Below are 17,832 nucleotides of genomic sequence, written 5' to 3'. Positions count from 1 at the left end.
TGACCGACTGACTCAAGCAGGGAGATAGTAAATGGGGCGGTGGCACCGTAGTCAGAAACTGCCTGCTTGAGGCTTTTTAGGACCGCCATGTCCAACGGTGCGTATCTGACCTCTCGGGTGCCCAGGCCCAAGACCGGGTAAGCATGGGCTGAGCCGGGGGCGTCAGCTTTTAGTTGTTTCCAGGCTTGCCGATGAAATTGCCTCCCTGTTACGGGTGGGGCAGTAGCGACAAGCGGGGCGGCAGGTGGCCACGGCGGTGCGGGTGGAGCTTGGGTTGGCTGCCTAACATCAAAAGTGCTGCCGCCTGGGGGCGCTATGATTTCAGACTGATAATCAAGTGGGTAGCCACCAGGGGGAGCCGCGGGGGCGGCATCAGCGGCTCTCAACCTTCGACGCAACCGCGAATATAAAGGGGGGGGTGATTTATGCGGGCTGTCGCCCTCCCCCTCCGCGTCAGAGGAGGAGGCGCCGGACTCAGAGTCCGGGGCCGCCAGGGAAGTCTGACACCCAATTTCCTTAAACTCTATCAGGTCCTGAGCGCTCTCGGACTTCTGAGAACGGACTTCCTCAAAGGTATCACGAGCGGCTGCGAGCGCCGGGTCGCTCGTCCGAGTCGACCCCTCCTCCCGAAGGCATGCTCGAACCAAGTCCCACAGGGGAATTACCATGGGATTGAGATCAGGTTCTTTAGGGTCCTCGGCCGTGCGCCGGAGGTCCTGTCCAAGTTTCTCCCAACAGCTAAGAGTGATCTGGCCTGTATGAGCGAACCACGGAGCAAAGAAGTCAATGCTCCCGAGGAATTCAGCAATCGTGGATCGAGAGACTTTAATTCCCTTGTTGCGCAGTAGCGCCTTTAACGGGGCAATCAAATTTGACTGGCTCGGGGCATTGCCCATCATGAATAAAAGAGGGAAAACACTTCCTCAACAAAGAGGGAAAACACTTCCTCGAAAATAGGGTGCGTCCACCCCTTACCCGTGAGACCTACCTCGCTCACGGGGCCACGCCGGTAAGACTTACCTCGCTTACCTTCCACGCCGAGAGTCAAGCTCTTTCGTTTCCCCGTACGGGCCACCAGCTGCTCGGCGCCGCTCTCGTCCAGCAAGAAACCGACACCGGGCGTCTCGTAGAAGAGCTCTTTATTACTCAGGGCGCGGGAGATCAGACCTCGATCTCTGGCGGGCAGGAACTACTCGCACATCCGGTGGTCGGGGCATATATACGCAGTACACGTCACGAATCATATGATTACAAGGCTGTGTCAGGATAGGACAGCTCAGGGGTAGCGCGGGAAACTTTGCCGGGGAAGAAGAACCCGGAAGCAGGAAATCAGCGCCATCTTAGCGCTGCGGTTCCTCGGGTTTGGTCCCCTACAGTCTCCCATGTGGGTGCAGGGGCCCAAGCACTTGGGCCATCTTGCACTGCTTTCCTAGGTCACAGCAGAGAGCTGGATTGGAAGAGGAGCAGCCAGGACTAGAACTGGTGCCCACATGGGATGCTGGTGCTTCAGGCCAGGGCATTAACCTGCTGCACCACAGTGCTGGCCCCTAAAATTGTGATTTTTAAAGTGAAGCATGCTGTTAGCCTTTGGGGTTAGTGACCAGAGGTGAGGTGAGGTGGCTGTGAGGGTGCTGGGATGTCAGCTTTCGGTGTTGGTTACCTGGAATAGTGTGTTCAGATTGTGCAGGTTCGTGCATTGCGTGCTTTTCTCTGTGAATTGTAGTTGAATGAGAAAGTTCAAAAATGAATGTGTGCATATCTCATTAAACACAGAAAAAAAAGAAAAGCATTCTTTTTAGAAAGCTGTAACACAAAGAGGAATATAAAGGAGGAGAAACAAAGTTAGAAATTTTAGAAGATGGAAAAGTTTCAAAGAAGAAAAACATTACCATATAGACAAAATGCAGACCCAAGTACTTGGGCCGGCTCCTGCTGCTGCCTCCCAGGGTGTGCATTAGCAGGAAGCTGGATAGGAACTGTGGTCAGGTGCAGATCCAGGGTCTCTGATACAAGATGCGGTGTCCCACGTGGCGACTTGCCCTCAGTGCCGGACGCCCGCCGTGATGCACAGGGTGCCACCGCATAGACAAATCACTGTTATTTACCTTCTGCCACATCTCCTTTTGCTTCATTTTGAGCATTAAAAAAATAGTTGGCTTATAGATGTGCTTTTATAGGTTGAATCAGTCACTTTTCCTGGTCCTGTTTTTGGACACCTTGCGAGGGTTTAGTGTTTTGTGCGCTGAGCGCTTCTTCTCGTGCAGGCGAGCACCACGGTGCGCGTGACCAACTCCAACGCCAACGCGGCCGGTCCCCTCATCGTTGCTGGCTACAACGTGTCTGGCTCTGTCCGGAGCGACGGGGAGCCCATGAAAGGAGTGAAGTTTCTTCTCTTTTCTTCTCTAGTGACCAAAGAGGTAAGCAAAGCAAAGACCAGGAGAGATTGTGTGAGCAGGTGCGAGGTGGCGCTGACCGACAGGAACAGATTGCTAGAAAGCAAAGGAAGGCAGATCATCATCTCAGCTTTGAGAACAGCAAACTGGATGCATGCCCTGGTGGTGGACAGTACCCAGGTTCAGTACCCTCAGACCAGTCACTTGGCCTGGTGGAGCCTCTGTCTCTGTATCTTGAGAACAGTGACCCATGGCAGAGAAAGACCAGCCACGTCGCTTTTCCCAAGACTGTGCTGGTTTGTAACTCTTCAACCTGCATGGGAAGACTTCCGTCCCTTTATCTCTTTGAACGTGCGCTCGATTGCAGAAATACTTACATAGAGTGGCCTAAAACTCGGGAGGGTTGTCCCGTGGTGTGGCTCTTTGGCAGTAACCGGGATGTGGAAGTGGGAAAGGCAGTCTTGGTTTTTCTTTCTCCCCACGGCGTAGGATGTCCTGGGCTGCAGCGTCTCGCCAGTGCCCGGGTTCCAGCCCCCAGACGAGAGCCTGGTGTATCTGTGCTATGCGGTCTCCAAAGAGGACGGTTCCTTTTCCTTCTATTCCTTGCCCAGCGGGGACTACACTGTGGTGAGTGAAGCAGCTCTCCGTTCTGGGTGTGTCTGGGATGCTTTGGCCACAGTGGGTGTGGGTGCTGTTTGAGTGTTACAGGAAGCAGGGTTGGCCTGCAAGTTTGAGCATCCCCCACCTGAAAGCCTGAAGCCCAAAATATGCCAAAATCAGCAACTTTTTGAGTGCAGACAGGTAGCCACAGATGGGATATTCCGTACCATGAAATTTTGTTTCATGTACAACATTTTTTGCCTGAAATTACCTTCAGAGTGTATGTATAAGTTGCATGTGAAACATAAATTAGTAGCAAAGTGGGATTCCATCCCCAAGACATCTCATTATGGACATGCAAGTATTCCAACATCGGAAGAAACCCCGGTTCAGAAACCCTTCCCGTCCCAAGCATTTTGGATCCGGGATACTCGACCTGAAGGTGCAGTAAGACTTTGAGCCTTCCATCGTAGCTGCAGAGGGCACACAGCTTCCGCTCTTGAAATCGGCAGCAGCGATGGCTGATGCTTCTCTTCGGCCTGTCCCGAGCCCCTGGTCCTCCGAGGGCCGCCAGCTGGGTGGTTGATGGTGATGGTGATGGTGATGGTGGCGTCAGGCTGTTGGTTCTTAGCAGTTGACACGCTGCCTTCCAGATCCCGTTCTACAGAGGGGAGAGGATTACTTTTGACGTGGCCCCTTCCAGGCTTGACTTCACCGTGGAACACGACAGCCTGAGGATCGAGGTACGGCCTCCCTCTCCTGGAGGGACAGCTGCTTGAGTTCCCATGCTTGGGCACAGGTGTTGCAAACATGCTAAAAAAAAAATCAGTATTTTCTATAGAAGGGCTGTTGAAGAAAAATGGATCTTGTACCATATTCCAGTTTAGCTTGGGATTTGTTAGATAACATCACGTCTCCCACAAGTTGGATTCAGAGTTGTGTCTTTCATTGGAGGAAATAGATTTACTAGGTACCGAAGATACACATTTTAGGCACTATTCCGGGATACTTAAATCCCTGGGAAGAGTATTCCAGAGGGAATAGCTGGTACGGCGATCCCGGGCAGGAGTGACCAGAGGGTTGGGCCAGCGTGGCTGCAGTTGGGGGTGGGGGGCATGAGGAAGGAAGGGGGAAGAAGAGGAGCAGAGAGATGATGGTGGAGTGTTCAGGGCCTGGTGAACACTCTGCCTGTTCTCTGGGTGAGGCTTGTAGCCCTGGAAGGTTCTGTGCAGGGCGTGGTGTGACCCCCTGGCCGCAGTGCCAAGAGGGGTTTGCAGGGAGCCAGAGTGGAGGAAGGCAGCACTCAGGATGCTGTGGCTGTGGCCAGGTTAAAGTGGGCAGAGCTTTGGCCCTGGTGTTAGGGATGGACAACGTGATTGGTTATGGAAATAGGTGATAAGCGTATTTTCCATCACACTCATATTGTCTTTAATTACAGAAATAGAAAATAGTACTGACGGCAATGTGTTAAATAAAGTAACTCCCCCCCCCACCCCGAGAAAATAACAGTCTTTGTTAAATGGATCACCCAGTGGTGGAGTTACTGAAAACCTAATATTTTAATCCGTCTTCTTTTAATACTGCATTTGAAAGCTCTGTAGCAAGGTGGTATTAACTGAGAGGAGCTGGCTTTCGGGTCTCACACACAGTGGGGTGCTGCCTCTGCCTTTCTAAGATTCTGCAAAGCATTTGCCTGTTCTGTGCAATGAAGGGGGAGAGGAGGGGAAAAAAATGAAGTCTTCACTTGCTTTAGAGATGTGCACAGATGCCTGGGAGCAGGTGAGTGGGCAAGAACATCCCCAGACCACGGCAAATGCAAGTTTTTAGCTAGAGCAATTAACGGGGTTTCAGGAAATGAAGGCCTGTAAGTTCTGTGAGGTCAGGAACCCTTACATCTTTGCTTTTTTTGAGACATGCACCTGCACATGTGCGCACACACACACAATGCATTCCCCCACCTGCTGGCTCACGCCCCAAATGCCCACCATGGCGGAGGCTAGGCCAGGCCAAAGCTGGGAGCCAGGAACTCAGTCTGGGTCTCATGTGTGTGGCAGGGACCCAACTACGTGAGTCATCACCTGCTGGCTCCCAGAGAAGCATTAGCAGGAGGCCGGAGTCAGCAGAGCCGGGACTCGGTCTCATTGGGCTGTGACGTGGAGAGCAGATTGCCTGCTGCGCCAAATGCTCGCCCCAGGTCTTTTGTTCTTTGCTCTTTTCCTAAAGTGATTAAGTGCCTGGCACACAGCACTAATGAAAACACTCACTGAGTACCTTATGAATTACCAGGGGAGTAGGTGGTTTGCACTGACCACATCTTCTTGGAAGGATCTAGAAGGCCCACCTGAATGATCAGGAAGCCCCTTGGTTTTCCTGACGCTGCAGTTCAGATGCTGCATTCACTCAGCAATCGATTCTCCATCGCCGCTCTGTACCATGGGCAGACAAGGGCCCTGTCTCCACGGGCCTTACACTCCAGTGGCAGGGAGACACAGCCTAAGTCGTCAAGCAAGGGCCTTTCAGATGTTGGCTAAGTTGTTTTTTTTTTAAGATTTATTTATTTTACTTGAAAGAGTTACAGAGAGAGAGAGAGAGAGAGAGGTCTTCCATCTGCTGGTTCACTCCCCAACTGGCCACAATGGCCGAAGCTGTGCCAATCTGAAGCCAAGAGCCAGGAGCTCCCTCCGGCTCCCACGCAGGTGCAGGGGCCCAAGGACTTGGGCCACCTTCTACTGCTTTCCCAGGCCGCAGCAGAGAGCTGGATCGGAAGAGGAGTAGGTCTCGAATTGGCGCCCATATGGGATGCCTGCACTGCAGGCGATGGCTTTACCCGCTACGCCACAGCGCTGGCCCCGCTGGTTAAGTTTGATGGAGAAAATAGCAGGTTGCTGTCGGTGGTGGTGAACTTGAGGAACCCAAGATCACGGCAGCTGGAACTCGGCTCCCACGGAGGGAGCACAGGTGTAATGCTCACAGCGAGTGGGGTGCAGACAGAGACACAAGTACAGGATCGTTTGGTGCCTGTGGTAGCTGGGGTGGAACCAGGTGGTCTGGGTGAAGCCGCTGAGGACCTGGGCTCAGGCTACAGTGGGGAGGTCAGAGACCGCCGTGAGAAACCTGCACAGGTGGAATCCTTAGGACTGACTGATGCCCGAGGGCCAGGAGGGCGCCTAAGGTGATGTTGGGGTTGTGCTTTGGAGGCCAGGGGAAGGCAGGGTTCCCCGAAGTGGGGGTGTCTGGAGGGGAAGAGGCAGGTGGGGGCGACGGCCGGGGAGCTTTCACAAGTCTGAGCTGGTGACCTTTAGCTTGGAAGGGGAATCTGCGGGTCCCTTCTGTGTGACAAGCATCGATGTGTGGGGAGTGCACCTGAGAGAGCAGGTGTTGGGAAAATGAGAAGGAGCCTGGCTGGGCCTGGGGGCCAGGAGGAGGCTGGTGCGGGTGGGTGGACGTGGTGGGCAGCGACGTGTATGGCTCCAGCACGCCTCTCCTGTTCTTCACTTCTAGCCCGTGTTCCACGTCATGGGGTTCTCCGTCACCGGGAGAGTCTTGAACGGACCTGAGGGAGAAGGGGTCCCTGAAGCGGTCGTCACTCTGAACAGCCAGATCAAAGGTGGGCAGGCACGCCGGTCCTGGGCACTGTGTGGTTTCAGATCAGAGTGAGAAATGGAAAGGAACAAAATGCTAACGGCCACAGTGTGACAGTCGGCCAGCCCTGGCCGCCAGTATTCCTGTGCCCGTGGGAAGCTGCGTGGTTGGTTGCTTTGGACTCACGACTTGAGTGCGTGCTTTTGTTTCACAGTCAAAACCAAGGCCGACGGCTCCTTCCGCCTGGAGAACATCACTACGGGGACCTACACCATCCAAGCTCACAAAGACCACCTCTACTTCGACACGGTCACCATCAAAATCGCACCCAATACGCCACAGCTGGCAGACATCATCGCCACGGGGTGAGCTTGCCACGCGCGGCCGGAATGCCAGTGCCCCTCTCAGGCTCCTGTTGGGAAATTCAGGCTGCCTTCTTTAGAAAGATTAGTGCTAAGTCTCATAAAAAATTTGTTTTTCTTGCTTCAGAGTTTTTTTTTTTTTAATATTTATTTATTTATTTATTTGAGAGGTAGAGTTACAGACAGTGAGAGGGAGAGACAGAAAGGAAGGTCTTCCATCCATTGGTTCAGTCCCCAATGGCTGCAACTGCTGGAGGTGCGCCGATTGGAAGCCAGGAGCCAGGAGCTTCTTCCTGGTCTCCCATGCGGGTGCAGGGGCCCAAGCACTTGGGCCATCTTGCACTGCTTTCCTAGGCCACAGCAGAGAGCTGGATTGGAAGAGGAGCAGCCAGAACTAGAACCGGCACCCATATGGGATGCCATCACCGCAGGCAGAGGATTAACCTACTGCGCCACGGCACCAGCCCCTAGCTTCAGAGTTAAAATGGGTTGGTTAAACTAGAAAAAGATCTTTCATGGGTGCCATCATCACAGCTGTGGGCCCCTTCTTTCTGGATCCTTGGGGACTTTGGAAGGCGGCATAGTTAGTTGGTTGAGGGAGTTGGAGTTCTAGCTTTGTAGATACTGGCTGTAAGTACAGGAAGTGGCATTCTGTGGTTGAAGTTGGACAGTTTTCTCGTCTGGAGTACGAAGAACCTGGGGTTGGGGTCGGATCTCTCTCTTGGACTTGTATGTGAGCTGCACAGGGAGATGTGGCTCTTTCCTTCTAGAGAGCACAGGGCTCACAGCACAGCGGCTCCGAGGGAGAGGTACAGGGGCCAGCTGGGAGGGAGCAGCCTGGGCAGAGGCGGGCAGGGCGTGGGTGGGAGTGTGAAGCTGGCATCACAGGAGTTGGACGTGCCGGGCAGGCGAGGGGAGGAGGCAAGGCTGGAGAGACTGGAAGGGGCAGATCACAGAGCCCCTGCCCCTCCTTCTGGAAGACTGGAGCTTTCTCCTCCAGGGGGCCTGCGGGGCCATGGATGGTGTTGAGCGTCCAGGTAATGTGGTTTCGTTTTTGTTGAGAGTATTTTAGCAGGGGCATAGAGGAGGGTCCCTTTGAAGGGGGTTAGGGTTTGGGGCCTGAAGACAGCCCATGAAGGAAGTCCAGGGCAGGTTGGGAAGACATTTAGGAGTCCCCTGCCGGCGACGTGAGTGGCTGTGGGTGCTACCTGCTGAGGGTAGGAGTAAGATCCAGGGGACGAGGGCTCAGGTTTGACTACAGGGGTCTGAAGGACCACTAGGTGGAGCTCTCTAACAGATGCTGGGATAGATAATAAATGCTGAGGATCAGCGGCAGGTGGCAGGCAGCCAGAGCGTTGAGTTTGTAAGAGTGAGTAGTTAGAGGAACAGTAGGCCAGAAACGTAATGCCAGTGTTTGCAGGGCTGGGGAGCCTTTTTTCTGCCAAGGGCCATTTGGAGATTTATAACATCATTTGTGGGCCATACAAAATGATCAAGTTAAAAACCAGACTGCTATGGATTTATTGAATTTTGAGTCCCTCCTGCGATTGCCTTGGCAGGACCAGACCAAATGCTTTCTGAGGCCTCATACAGCCCATAGGCTGGACATCACCTGCGTCTGGTTTAAGAGGTGGCCGAAGGAGGACTCGGGGGGGGCGGATTGTGGGAACTGAGAAGCTAAGTTTTGGTTGTGAGGTAGCACCTGACCTGAAGTCAGCTTGAAGCTGACCCTAGACACACGATGGGACCCCTGGGTTAGTCACCCAGGAGGCCCAGTGAGCATTCTCTGCAGACAGCTGGGGTTGAGTGGTGAAGGGGAGATAAGGAAGCAGATCACCCGGAGAAAGCAGCTCTCGCTTTGAAGCCTTCCCTCCCTCCTCTCTCCCCAGACATCTCTGCGGCACTGTGATAACTACCAGACAGTGAGCAAGGAACCCTCTGGCATTCAGAGATCAGATGTAAGACAGATACACTGTAATTGTGTAGACTACAGAAGTACAGCCGGCCCTCCCTCTCCAGGGGCCCTGGGTCTGGCTGTGCAGCCAGCCAACCAACATCTGACTGAAAGTGTTTGAGAAAAATGGTGCATTGTTGCTGACGTTACTAAATAGGCCTATGACGGTGGCTGAACGTGTACAGACTTTTTATCCTTGTCATTTCCTACACAGTACTGGTTAACAGTTATTTACACGGCATGAAGTACTACAGGTAATCTAGGGACAATTTAAAGTATACAGGGAGATGTTTGCTCTTCTGGGCAAATGCTGTGCCGTCTCATATAAGGGAGCTGGGCACCCGTGGACGTTGGTGTCTGTGAGTGGCCCTGGGACACTTTCCCAGGGATCTTGAAGTTGATGATATAGTGCAGGGAAGAGACCCGACGTCCTCGTGTCTCCTGGGAGCCCAGGAAGACCTCAGTGGGTGTCTGAGACCCTGGGCAAGACTGGAAGTTAGCTAAGTAAGGAGCTTCCCGGGTGGGGGAGCAGCGTGTCCTGAGGCCAGGAGGGGAGAGAGAGGAGCTGAGAGACAGCGGCAGGCCTGGAGGCCAGAGGGGAGTTCCGTGACCCTGTCTCCATGCCGTGGGGATGGGCTTTGTCCCCTACGTGCCGTGGAAAACCCTCGGGAGTGGTCTGCTAGGGAGTGACATGGGTTGTGGCGTTTCGAAACGTGCCTTTTCTTTTTCCGGCAGCAGTGTGGGGCACGTGTGCAGGGAAGCCAGGATGTTTGTGGCGAGACCAGATAGGAGGCGGGGCGGTTGTCTGGAGGAGGTGATACTGTGCTGCCAGGGACTACGGGGCCAGCCTGGGCGGGAGCGAGAAGCAGGCGGATTTGATAGGTCAGATGGAGAGAGAGTCCACAGGCCCGTGCCGTTGGAGTTCCAGGAATGGAGTGGATGGAAGAGATGGGGGAAATACATCTTTATTTGTTTTCTCCTTTAAAATGGAGTACAGGGGTCAGAGAAAGAAAAATAACATGGGTTGAACATCCTTGGAAAAACTCACTATTTTTCTTTTGGCCAGCATAGCACGTTTTTCTTCTTGACACCCTGATATTTCTTATGTTTTCTTTCCCAATTTATTATCATTCTTTTCTAAGTTAACTATTTAAGAGGCCAGTGCTGTAGCACAGCAGGTTAAACCACCGCCTGTGTTGCAGGCTTCCCATATGGGTGCCGGTTCAAGTCCCAGCTGCCCTACTTCCAATCTAGTTCCCTGCTAATGTGCCTGGGAAAGCAGCCAAAGATGGCCCAAGTGCTTGGGGCCCTTTATTTTTAAATAAATATTTAAATTTATTTAAATTATTAAATTATGGCTATTTAGGGAGGGAATCAGTGTATGGATGATCTCTTCTATTGCTCTCCCTCTCTCTTGTAATTTTACTTTTTAAATAAATTAATCTTTTTTTTTTAGATTTATTTATTTATTTATTTGAAAGTCAGAGTTATAGAGAGAGGGAGAGACAGAGAGAGATCTTTCATCTACTGGTTTACTCCCCAGATGGTTGCAATGGCCAAGGCTGGGCCAAGCCGAAGCCAGGAGCCAGGAGCTTCTTCTAGGTTTCCCATGTGGGTGGCAGGGACTAGCACTTTGGCCATCTTCTACTGCTTTCTCAGGTGCATTAGTAGGGAGCTGGATCAGAAGTGGAGCAGCTGGATCTCAAATTGGTGCCTATATGGACTGCTGGCATTACAGGCAGTGGCTTTATCTGCTATATCACAATGCTGACCCCAAAATAAATCTTTTTAAAAAATTAACTTAAATTTTTTTTTTTTTACTTAATTGAAAGCCAGAGAGACAGAGAGAGATCGCCCATCCACTGGTTTAGTCCCCCCAATATTTACAACAGATGGAGCTGGGCCAGGCTGGAGCCAGGAGTTCAGAACTCAATCCAGGTCTCCCACATGGATGACCCAGCTGCTTGTGCCATCACCTGCTGCCTCCCAGGGTGTGCATTAGCAGGGAGCTAGACTTAGGAGCAGTGCTGATACTAGAACCAGCTCCCTGCTGATGTGCCTGGGAAGGCAGTGGAAGATGGCTCAAGTGCGTGGGCCCCAGCACCCATGTGGGAGACCCAGGAGATGCTCCTAGCTCTTGGCTTAGGCTTGGCCCAGCCCTGCCTATTGTGGCCATTTGGGGAGTAAACCAGTGGATGGAAGATCTCAATCTCTCCCCCCCTCCCCCCCCGGTCCTTCTCTGTATTTCTGACTTTCAAATAAATAAAAAATGAGGAAAATTTACAGATTAGGAAGGCTAAGAACCTCAGCTGGGAACAGAGAAGGCGGCATGTCCCGTGACAGGTGTGCACATCAAGGAAATAAGAACGGTTCTTAGGAATAATTCTATCAGTGTCTCCTTCCTCTTGTCTTATTCTGAAAGCTTGCAGTAGGAGAGCGTGTTCACCAAACACATACCTCTGAACCTAGATCAGGAGTTGGCACACTCTCTCTGATGAGGGCCAGAGAGTAAATATTTTAGGTTTCACGGGCCATGTAGTTGCTATGTTGAAAGCTGTCATAGGCAATTTGTAAATGAATGAGGGGTGTGTTCCAATAAAAGTTAATTTGGGGGCAGTGCAATTATTTATTTATTTATTTATTTATTTATTTATGTTTATCTGAGAAGCAGAGAGAGAGGTAATTTGAGTCCCATCCTGTGGTTTACTCCCCATATGTCTGTAACAGACCAGGCTGAAGCCAGCAACCAGGAACCAATCTGGGTCTCCCACATGGGTAGCAGGGACCCAAGTACTTGAACGGTCACCTCCTGCCTCACAGGGTGCACAGGAGCAGAGAACTGGAATAGGGAGCAGAGTCAGGACTTGAAGCCAACACTCTGATTTGGGATGCAGACATCTTAAATGCTAGGCCAGATGGCTGCCTGTGAAATTTGCATTTCATGCAATTTTTACATGTCACCAAATATTGTTCTTTTGACTTTTTTTTCCTCTCCTGTTAGCCACTTAAAAGTGTAAAGACCATTCTTGCCTTATGGTCCCTACAAAAATAAGGGATGGCCTGATTTGGCAAGTGGGCTGCAGCAGGCTGGGCCCTGCTATTAATAGTGAGCTCCTGGGACTGGGGCATCGCTTCCTTCTGGAGAAATGCCCGTGCTTTCCATTGCTTGTTCTCCCTTCCTCTGTTCTTTATTTGAGGCAGTGGTCATTCCAGCATTCCGTGTACCCGCCAAGTGTCAGAATCCAGCATTCCTTACTTTCTTTCTGTCCAAAGTGGCAGCTGACTTCTATCCAAAATGATTGTTTGAGATTAGAAAATGCAACCTTTAGTGAGTGGAAGGGACAGTTGTGGCCTCCAGCTGTGGTGGTCACACTTTAACACATCAGCTCAGGCATGAAGCACTCTGGTCTCTGCTGATCTTTCTCATGTGCTCTTCCCATGGTTCTCAGGGGGCCTCTGCTGCCCCTCACAAAGTGGGGTCTAGAATCTCAGATTGAGTCATTATGCAAACAGTTGCTTCCGGGGCTCCTAGCTCCTAAGGACTCAGGGTTAGCTGTGCATTTTTAAAGCTCATACCCTCTCTGTCCGCATCTCTCAGTTTGTTTTTATCCATGCATCAGATATCATCACACGCAAGGCAGCTGTCTTTGATAACCCTAGCCTGGCCTAGGGCCTGGCTAGCGGTTCAGTTCCCGAGTCGGCTGACGGCTCTTGGGTTTTAAAGGATAGCCTGCGATCTCAGTGCACGGCCTGCTCTGCTGTCAGTGATCCAGTTACCCGAAGCATTTTTATTATGTGCAGATTTTCTGCCAACTGCTCCTGCGGCAGGGGATGGCCTCACCTGGAACACACGAACAGCCCCACCAGGGGCCTGCTCCAGGATTTCCATGTCCCTTCCCAGGGCTGCTTTTTGAAAACTGGGGGCATTTGGGGTGCATTCTGTCCGGTTGTTAAGATGAGACGAACATCAGGAAGGAGCCCTGGGAGAGGGCTGCAAGTCGTGCTTGGTGAGCGCCCGTGCCGTCGTGACGGTGCTCACGCGGCAGGAACGGCCTCCTTTCTGCAGGTTCAGCGTCTGCGGTCAGATCTCCATCCTCCGCTTCCCCGACACCGTCAAGCAGATGAGTAAATACAAAGTCGTCCTGTCGTCGCAAGACAAGGACAAGTCTTTGGTCACCGTGGAGACGGATGCTCACGGGTCCTTTTGTTTCAAAGCCAAACCAGGCTCCTACAAAGTCCAGGTATGGTCAGTTTTGTTTTGTTGAAGGTATTTGAGAAGCAGATGTGTTTTTGGGAAGGGGGCTGGGCTAGCATGGAATTGGGGAAGGAGCCTGGCAGTTTCTGGAGGTGTGACATTGCTGCAGCTTGCCGCCAGTCGTACAGATGCACGTCCAGGGTGAAGATGTGCACATCAGGCCCCAGGTGTGACGTTTTGTGGGGGCTGGCGTCGGGCTGGGAGCCACACCTCCGCCTTTGCAGGCTTCTGCTGGCTGTCGGGCTTCTAGGAGTCCAAGGGGAGAGTGCATGAAGTCAAAAACACCCACGGTGCACAGCTTCTCGTTTCCTGTGCTGCCCTGAGGAGGGCTGGGCAGGCACCATGTGATTGATCCATCTAGGCAGGCGCAGGAGTCGGGGAGCCCCTGGCCTCTGGTCTCACCGGAAGGGTGACGGCCTGAGCTTGACTGGACCCAGAGTAGCAGTTCAGGAAGGCTCCCTCGCCAACTCCGCTGTCCTTTGAGGCCGAGTTGGATCCCTCACTCTGTAGGGAGACTGGGAGAGGTTCTCCCTGCTCCCCCTGTAGGGAGTGGCAGCTGCCTCTGTCCATAGCCCGAAGCCTGCCTCTTGCACAGGTGGCCATGTGGATGAGCCCTTGGGAGCCTTGTCCAAGGTGGCCACTGCCTCCTTCCCCGTCACCCTCCTTGGCCTGCAGGAGACAAGGAAGAAGCATTGACACGTCCATGCTGTGTCCTTGGCTTGTGTTGTGAGAGCCCAGAAGCCAGAGGAGGCACCGGGGTTTGGAAAGGTTTCCTGCGGTGCGTGGATGGTCAGTGTCAGCTGTGTGGGGAGCTCCGCGCGTCCCTGAGGCACGAGTTCTTTATGTCCTCCTCACAGGAGTTACTTGCAGTCCATTGTGATCATAAAGCTAGGCCTGGAAACAAACCTTTGTCCTGGTCATCTGTTTCACCTCTGGCCCGGATGGACGCTGGCCTGCAGGCCTGGAGCAGAGCGGCCCTCACCTTGCCTCTGACCTGGGCCGTGTGTCTCTGTAGGTACTGGTTCCTGAGGCCGAGAGCAGAGCCGGGCTGACGCTGAAACCCCACGTGTTTCCTCTAACTGTGACCGACAGGCCCGTGATGGATGTGGCCTTTGTGCAGTTTTTGGCCTCTGTGTCTGGGAAGGTCTCTTGTTTGGGTAAGGCGTGAGCAGAGGGATGCTGAGAAGTGGGTGGGCAGGGGTAGGGGTGGGTGTGGGTGAACGGGTCCTCGCTGGGTGGTGTCGCAGATGGGTGCAGCCCCCCTTCTGGTTGTGTAGTGGCCACGGTGAGTCCCCAGCACTGTCTCCTGCAGTGTTTCCCGACAGAGCACAGCTTCTTTTCTTTGTAAAAGTTATTTATTTTCATTTTATTTGAGAGGCAGACACAGACCGAGAAAGGGACAGGCAGATTTTCCCATCCTCTGGTTTACTCCCCAGTAGCAGGGACTGGGCCAGGTCGAAGCCAGTAGTCTTGAGCTCTATCTGGATCTCCCACGTGGGTGGCAGGGACCCAAGTACTTGAGCCATCACCCTGCTGCCTCCCAGGGTGTGCACTAGCGGGAAGCTGGAATCAGAAATTGAGGCACTTGGAGACTGGATGTGGGCAACCCACATAGCCACTTAAGCTGCTGCACTACACATGGGTTTCGTCCCCAATACTCCCCCAACCCCGCTGTGACTTTGGAAGAAGCTGGAAATCAGGCCCACTTGTACATCCTGTGGTCTTAACAGCTGTGATGCTGGGAGCCTTTTACTTGTTCAGCCTCAGTTTTTCATCTATAAAGTGGGAATGCTGCCTCTTTCAAGGTTTTTAAAGAGGTAGTGCAGCACAGTGGTTAAGAGCATGGACTCTGGAAACACGCCATGGGCTTGACCCCCCAGCTGTGTGACCTGGGGCAAGTGACTGACCCTCTTTGTGTGTTTGTGTCCCTCATCTGTGATAGGGAGATGATAACAAATCTCCTTCAGAGGGCTGTGAGTATGTATTTTGCCTTTTAGGACATTTCCTGTAACACAAGAAAGAGCCATGTATACATCATTGCTATTATTTGTTTAAAAGATTTATATATTTATTTGATAAGCAGAATTATACAGTGAGAGGGGGAATAAGAGAAAGAGATCTTCCACCTGCTGGTTCACTCCCCAAATGGCTTTAACGGTCAGGTTAAAGCCAGGAGCTTCTTTCTGGTCTCCCATGTGGGATTTAGGAGTCCAAGCACTTGGACCATCTTCCATTGCTCTCTCAGGTATACTCGCAGGGAACTGGATCAGGAGTGGAACAGCTGCGACATGAACCAGCATCCATATAGGAGGCTGGTGTCACAGGCAGTGGCTTCACCAACTATGCCACAACGCTGGCCCCATTGGGAATGTCTTTTAAATTTTTGTTTATCTTCATTTATTTGAAAGGCAGAGACAGACAGACAGGCAGACAGATGGAACAGGATCTTCCCTGTGCTCATTGACTCCCCGATGTCCCCAGTGACTAGGGCTGTCAGAAAGTTGGACTTGGGCTCACAGCTGGGACTCAAACCCAGGGACTCCCATATGGGCTGTGGGCATCCAGCCTCCTGCCTCCAACACCCGCCCCTTACTGGTAATATCAGGATAAAGGGCCCAGGCCTGTGCTGGGTGTACATGGTGTTCAGTAGTGGTTTTACTGCTTTTCCCCTCTTTTACTCTGGCTCCGTAAATGTTACTTCCCCAATTTGGTCCTGTCTCACTCAGAAGAGGCTCTGTTATCGTTGCTCTCCTTTCCTGCCTGACCCCCATCTGGCTCAAGTGGGGGGTGTTCAGTACACCATGGGGGCCGCCTTCATGTGGGGGAGGCGTCTTGAAGCCCCCAGTGCTGCCCCTCTTGGCTCAGTGGTGGCAAGAAGCAGGTGGTGCTTGTTTGGATGTGTGCTCCTGGTTCATGAGGACAGTCACGTGAGGTCCTCTGTCCTTTGTCTGCAGACACCTGTGGGGACCTGCTGGTGACCCTGCAGGCCCTGAGCCGCCAGGGTGAGAAGCGGAGCCTCCAGCTGTCCGGCAAGGTCAACTCCATGACTTTCACCTTTGACAATGTGCTGCCCGGGAAATACAAAGGTAAGGACCGAATGTGCACCTGGCGGTCTTCGTCAGCTTTCCAAAACCCGGGTTGTAGATCGTGTCACTGCCGTGTGCCTTTCCCCGTGACCTTGACTGATGGACAGTGAGGCAGGAGTGGGGCTCTGGGCACTGCCTGCCCCATTGTCAGGGTGAGCCACCGCTGTGTCTGTTCTGCTCCTGTCTGAATGCCTGCGAAGAGCGGGTGGCATCGTCTCACCCAGGCGTCTTCATCTGTGAGAGGTCGGGCCAGAGCCATTCTGCAGGGCGTGGAAGTGTGACCGCGTTGGAGAAGCTGTTCCATGGCTGCTGGCTCGGGGTGCTGGCAAACGCCGGTACCCCTTTTTCTGCCCATCTCAGGGAGCCACCTTCAGCCCCGTGTTCCTGTGTTTTTGAAGATCGGCTTGGAGCTAGCTCCTGGATTTGCCTGACTTATAAAGCAGACATCTTTTTCTGAGGAATTATAACTTCTGTCACATCAAGAGTTGGCTGTGGCCTGAGGACCGGTTACCCATTTTTTTTTTTTTTTTTTTAATACAGTTTTCTGAGAACCCAGCCATGCCCATTTGGTCCCTGGCTGCTTGTGAGCTGCCATGATGGAGTTGAATCATAGAGGCCCAGTAAGCTGCAAATAACACCGGAAATGTTAGCTGAGCCTGAGCCTCTTCCTGGCAGCCTGCTCTTTAGACCCAGTTGGGTTTCTTGGGGACGTTAATGACTGTTGGTTCCAGTTTTTGTTTAGCAGTAGCCTGCTGTCTGTATACGCACGGATGCACACACACACACACAGGTGGAGATGGATAGTGTTGCAGTCTCTTCTGGCTGTGTGCCGTGTGCCCATGTCTCTCTCTGTCTCTCTGTGCTGTTTGCCCTTGCAGTGAGCATCGTGCACGAGGACTGGTGCTGGAAGAACAAGAGCGTGGAGGTGGAGGCCGTGGAAGAGGACGTGGCAGCGGTGGAGTTCAGGCAGACGGGCTACATGCTGCGGTGCTCCCTGTCTCACGCCATCACGCTGGTAGGCGTGCCCGGCCGAGAGCCCCCGATTCGGAAGCGCATGTGCCCTGTGGAAGTGGAGAAAGACTGGCATGCCAAGGATAGCACAGCCATTGTCATGTCGGCCTTTTCTGCCCTGGGACTCGTCCGCCTGTCAGGGAAAATGTGACCAGTGCGCTGTTAAACGCCTGTTGTGGATTTCCTTGACAGCTACCTTGGGGAGGCTGTCGGTTTAGGGCTAAACTTTCTGGCTTTCGTGCCTCAGGCAACTTCATTTCCTGTTTGAACTCGATTTTCTCCTCTAAAATTGGGATCATAGTGGCCACTTCTCTGGGGCACTGAGGGGTTCAAGCGACCGTCTTAGTATTTAAAGTAACCTCGGCATACCCTGCCACTGTTTATTGAGAGCTGCAGACAAATCGGTTGCTCCTGTGGATTTGTTTCCAGTGTGGAAGGTACAGTTGTCCAGCAGGTGTTGCTCTCGAGTTGGCTGTGGTCCCTGTGGCCCCGTGGTCAGTGAACCACCTGGGCCCCAGGCAGGGGAACACCTGTGCAGGTTCCTTCCTGAGCTTTATGTGGATTTTGACATCCAGCACTGGCGAATGTC

The 17,832-nt window shown here is 52.7% G+C and overlaps 1 protein-coding gene across 1 annotated transcript in view; it reads left to right on the top strand.

The window, feature by feature from the left end:
* The window catches only part of LOC133751093 (BOS complex subunit NOMO3), a 66,324-nt gene that overhangs the window by 21,469 nt on the left and 27,023 nt on the right, over nt 1-17,832 (top strand). Inside the window, exons 7-15 of the mRNA XM_062180989.1 lie at nt 2,265-2,417; nt 2,883-3,020; nt 3,647-3,736; nt 6,495-6,600; nt 6,790-6,940; nt 12,958-13,132; nt 14,162-14,303; nt 16,101-16,232; nt 17,111-17,247. Of these exons, the coding sequence (XP_062036973.1) occupies nt 2,265-2,417; nt 2,883-3,020; nt 3,647-3,736; nt 6,495-6,600; nt 6,790-6,940; nt 12,958-13,132; nt 14,162-14,303; nt 16,101-16,232; nt 17,111-17,247 (1,224 nt within the window). The remainder of the gene's footprint in view (nt 1-2,264; nt 2,418-2,882; nt 3,021-3,646; nt 3,737-6,494; nt 6,601-6,789; nt 6,941-12,957; nt 13,133-14,161; nt 14,304-16,100; nt 16,233-17,110; nt 17,248-17,832) is intronic.

The sequence above is a fragment of the Lepus europaeus genome, chromosome 21 (assembly GCF_033115175.1).
Source record: "Lepus europaeus isolate LE1 chromosome 21, mLepTim1.pri, whole genome shotgun sequence".
NCBI lineage: Eukaryota > Metazoa > Chordata > Mammalia > Lagomorpha > Leporidae > Lepus > Lepus europaeus.
Note: the sequence above shows the minus strand (reverse complement) of the source record. Positions and strands in the feature narration are given on the sequence as shown.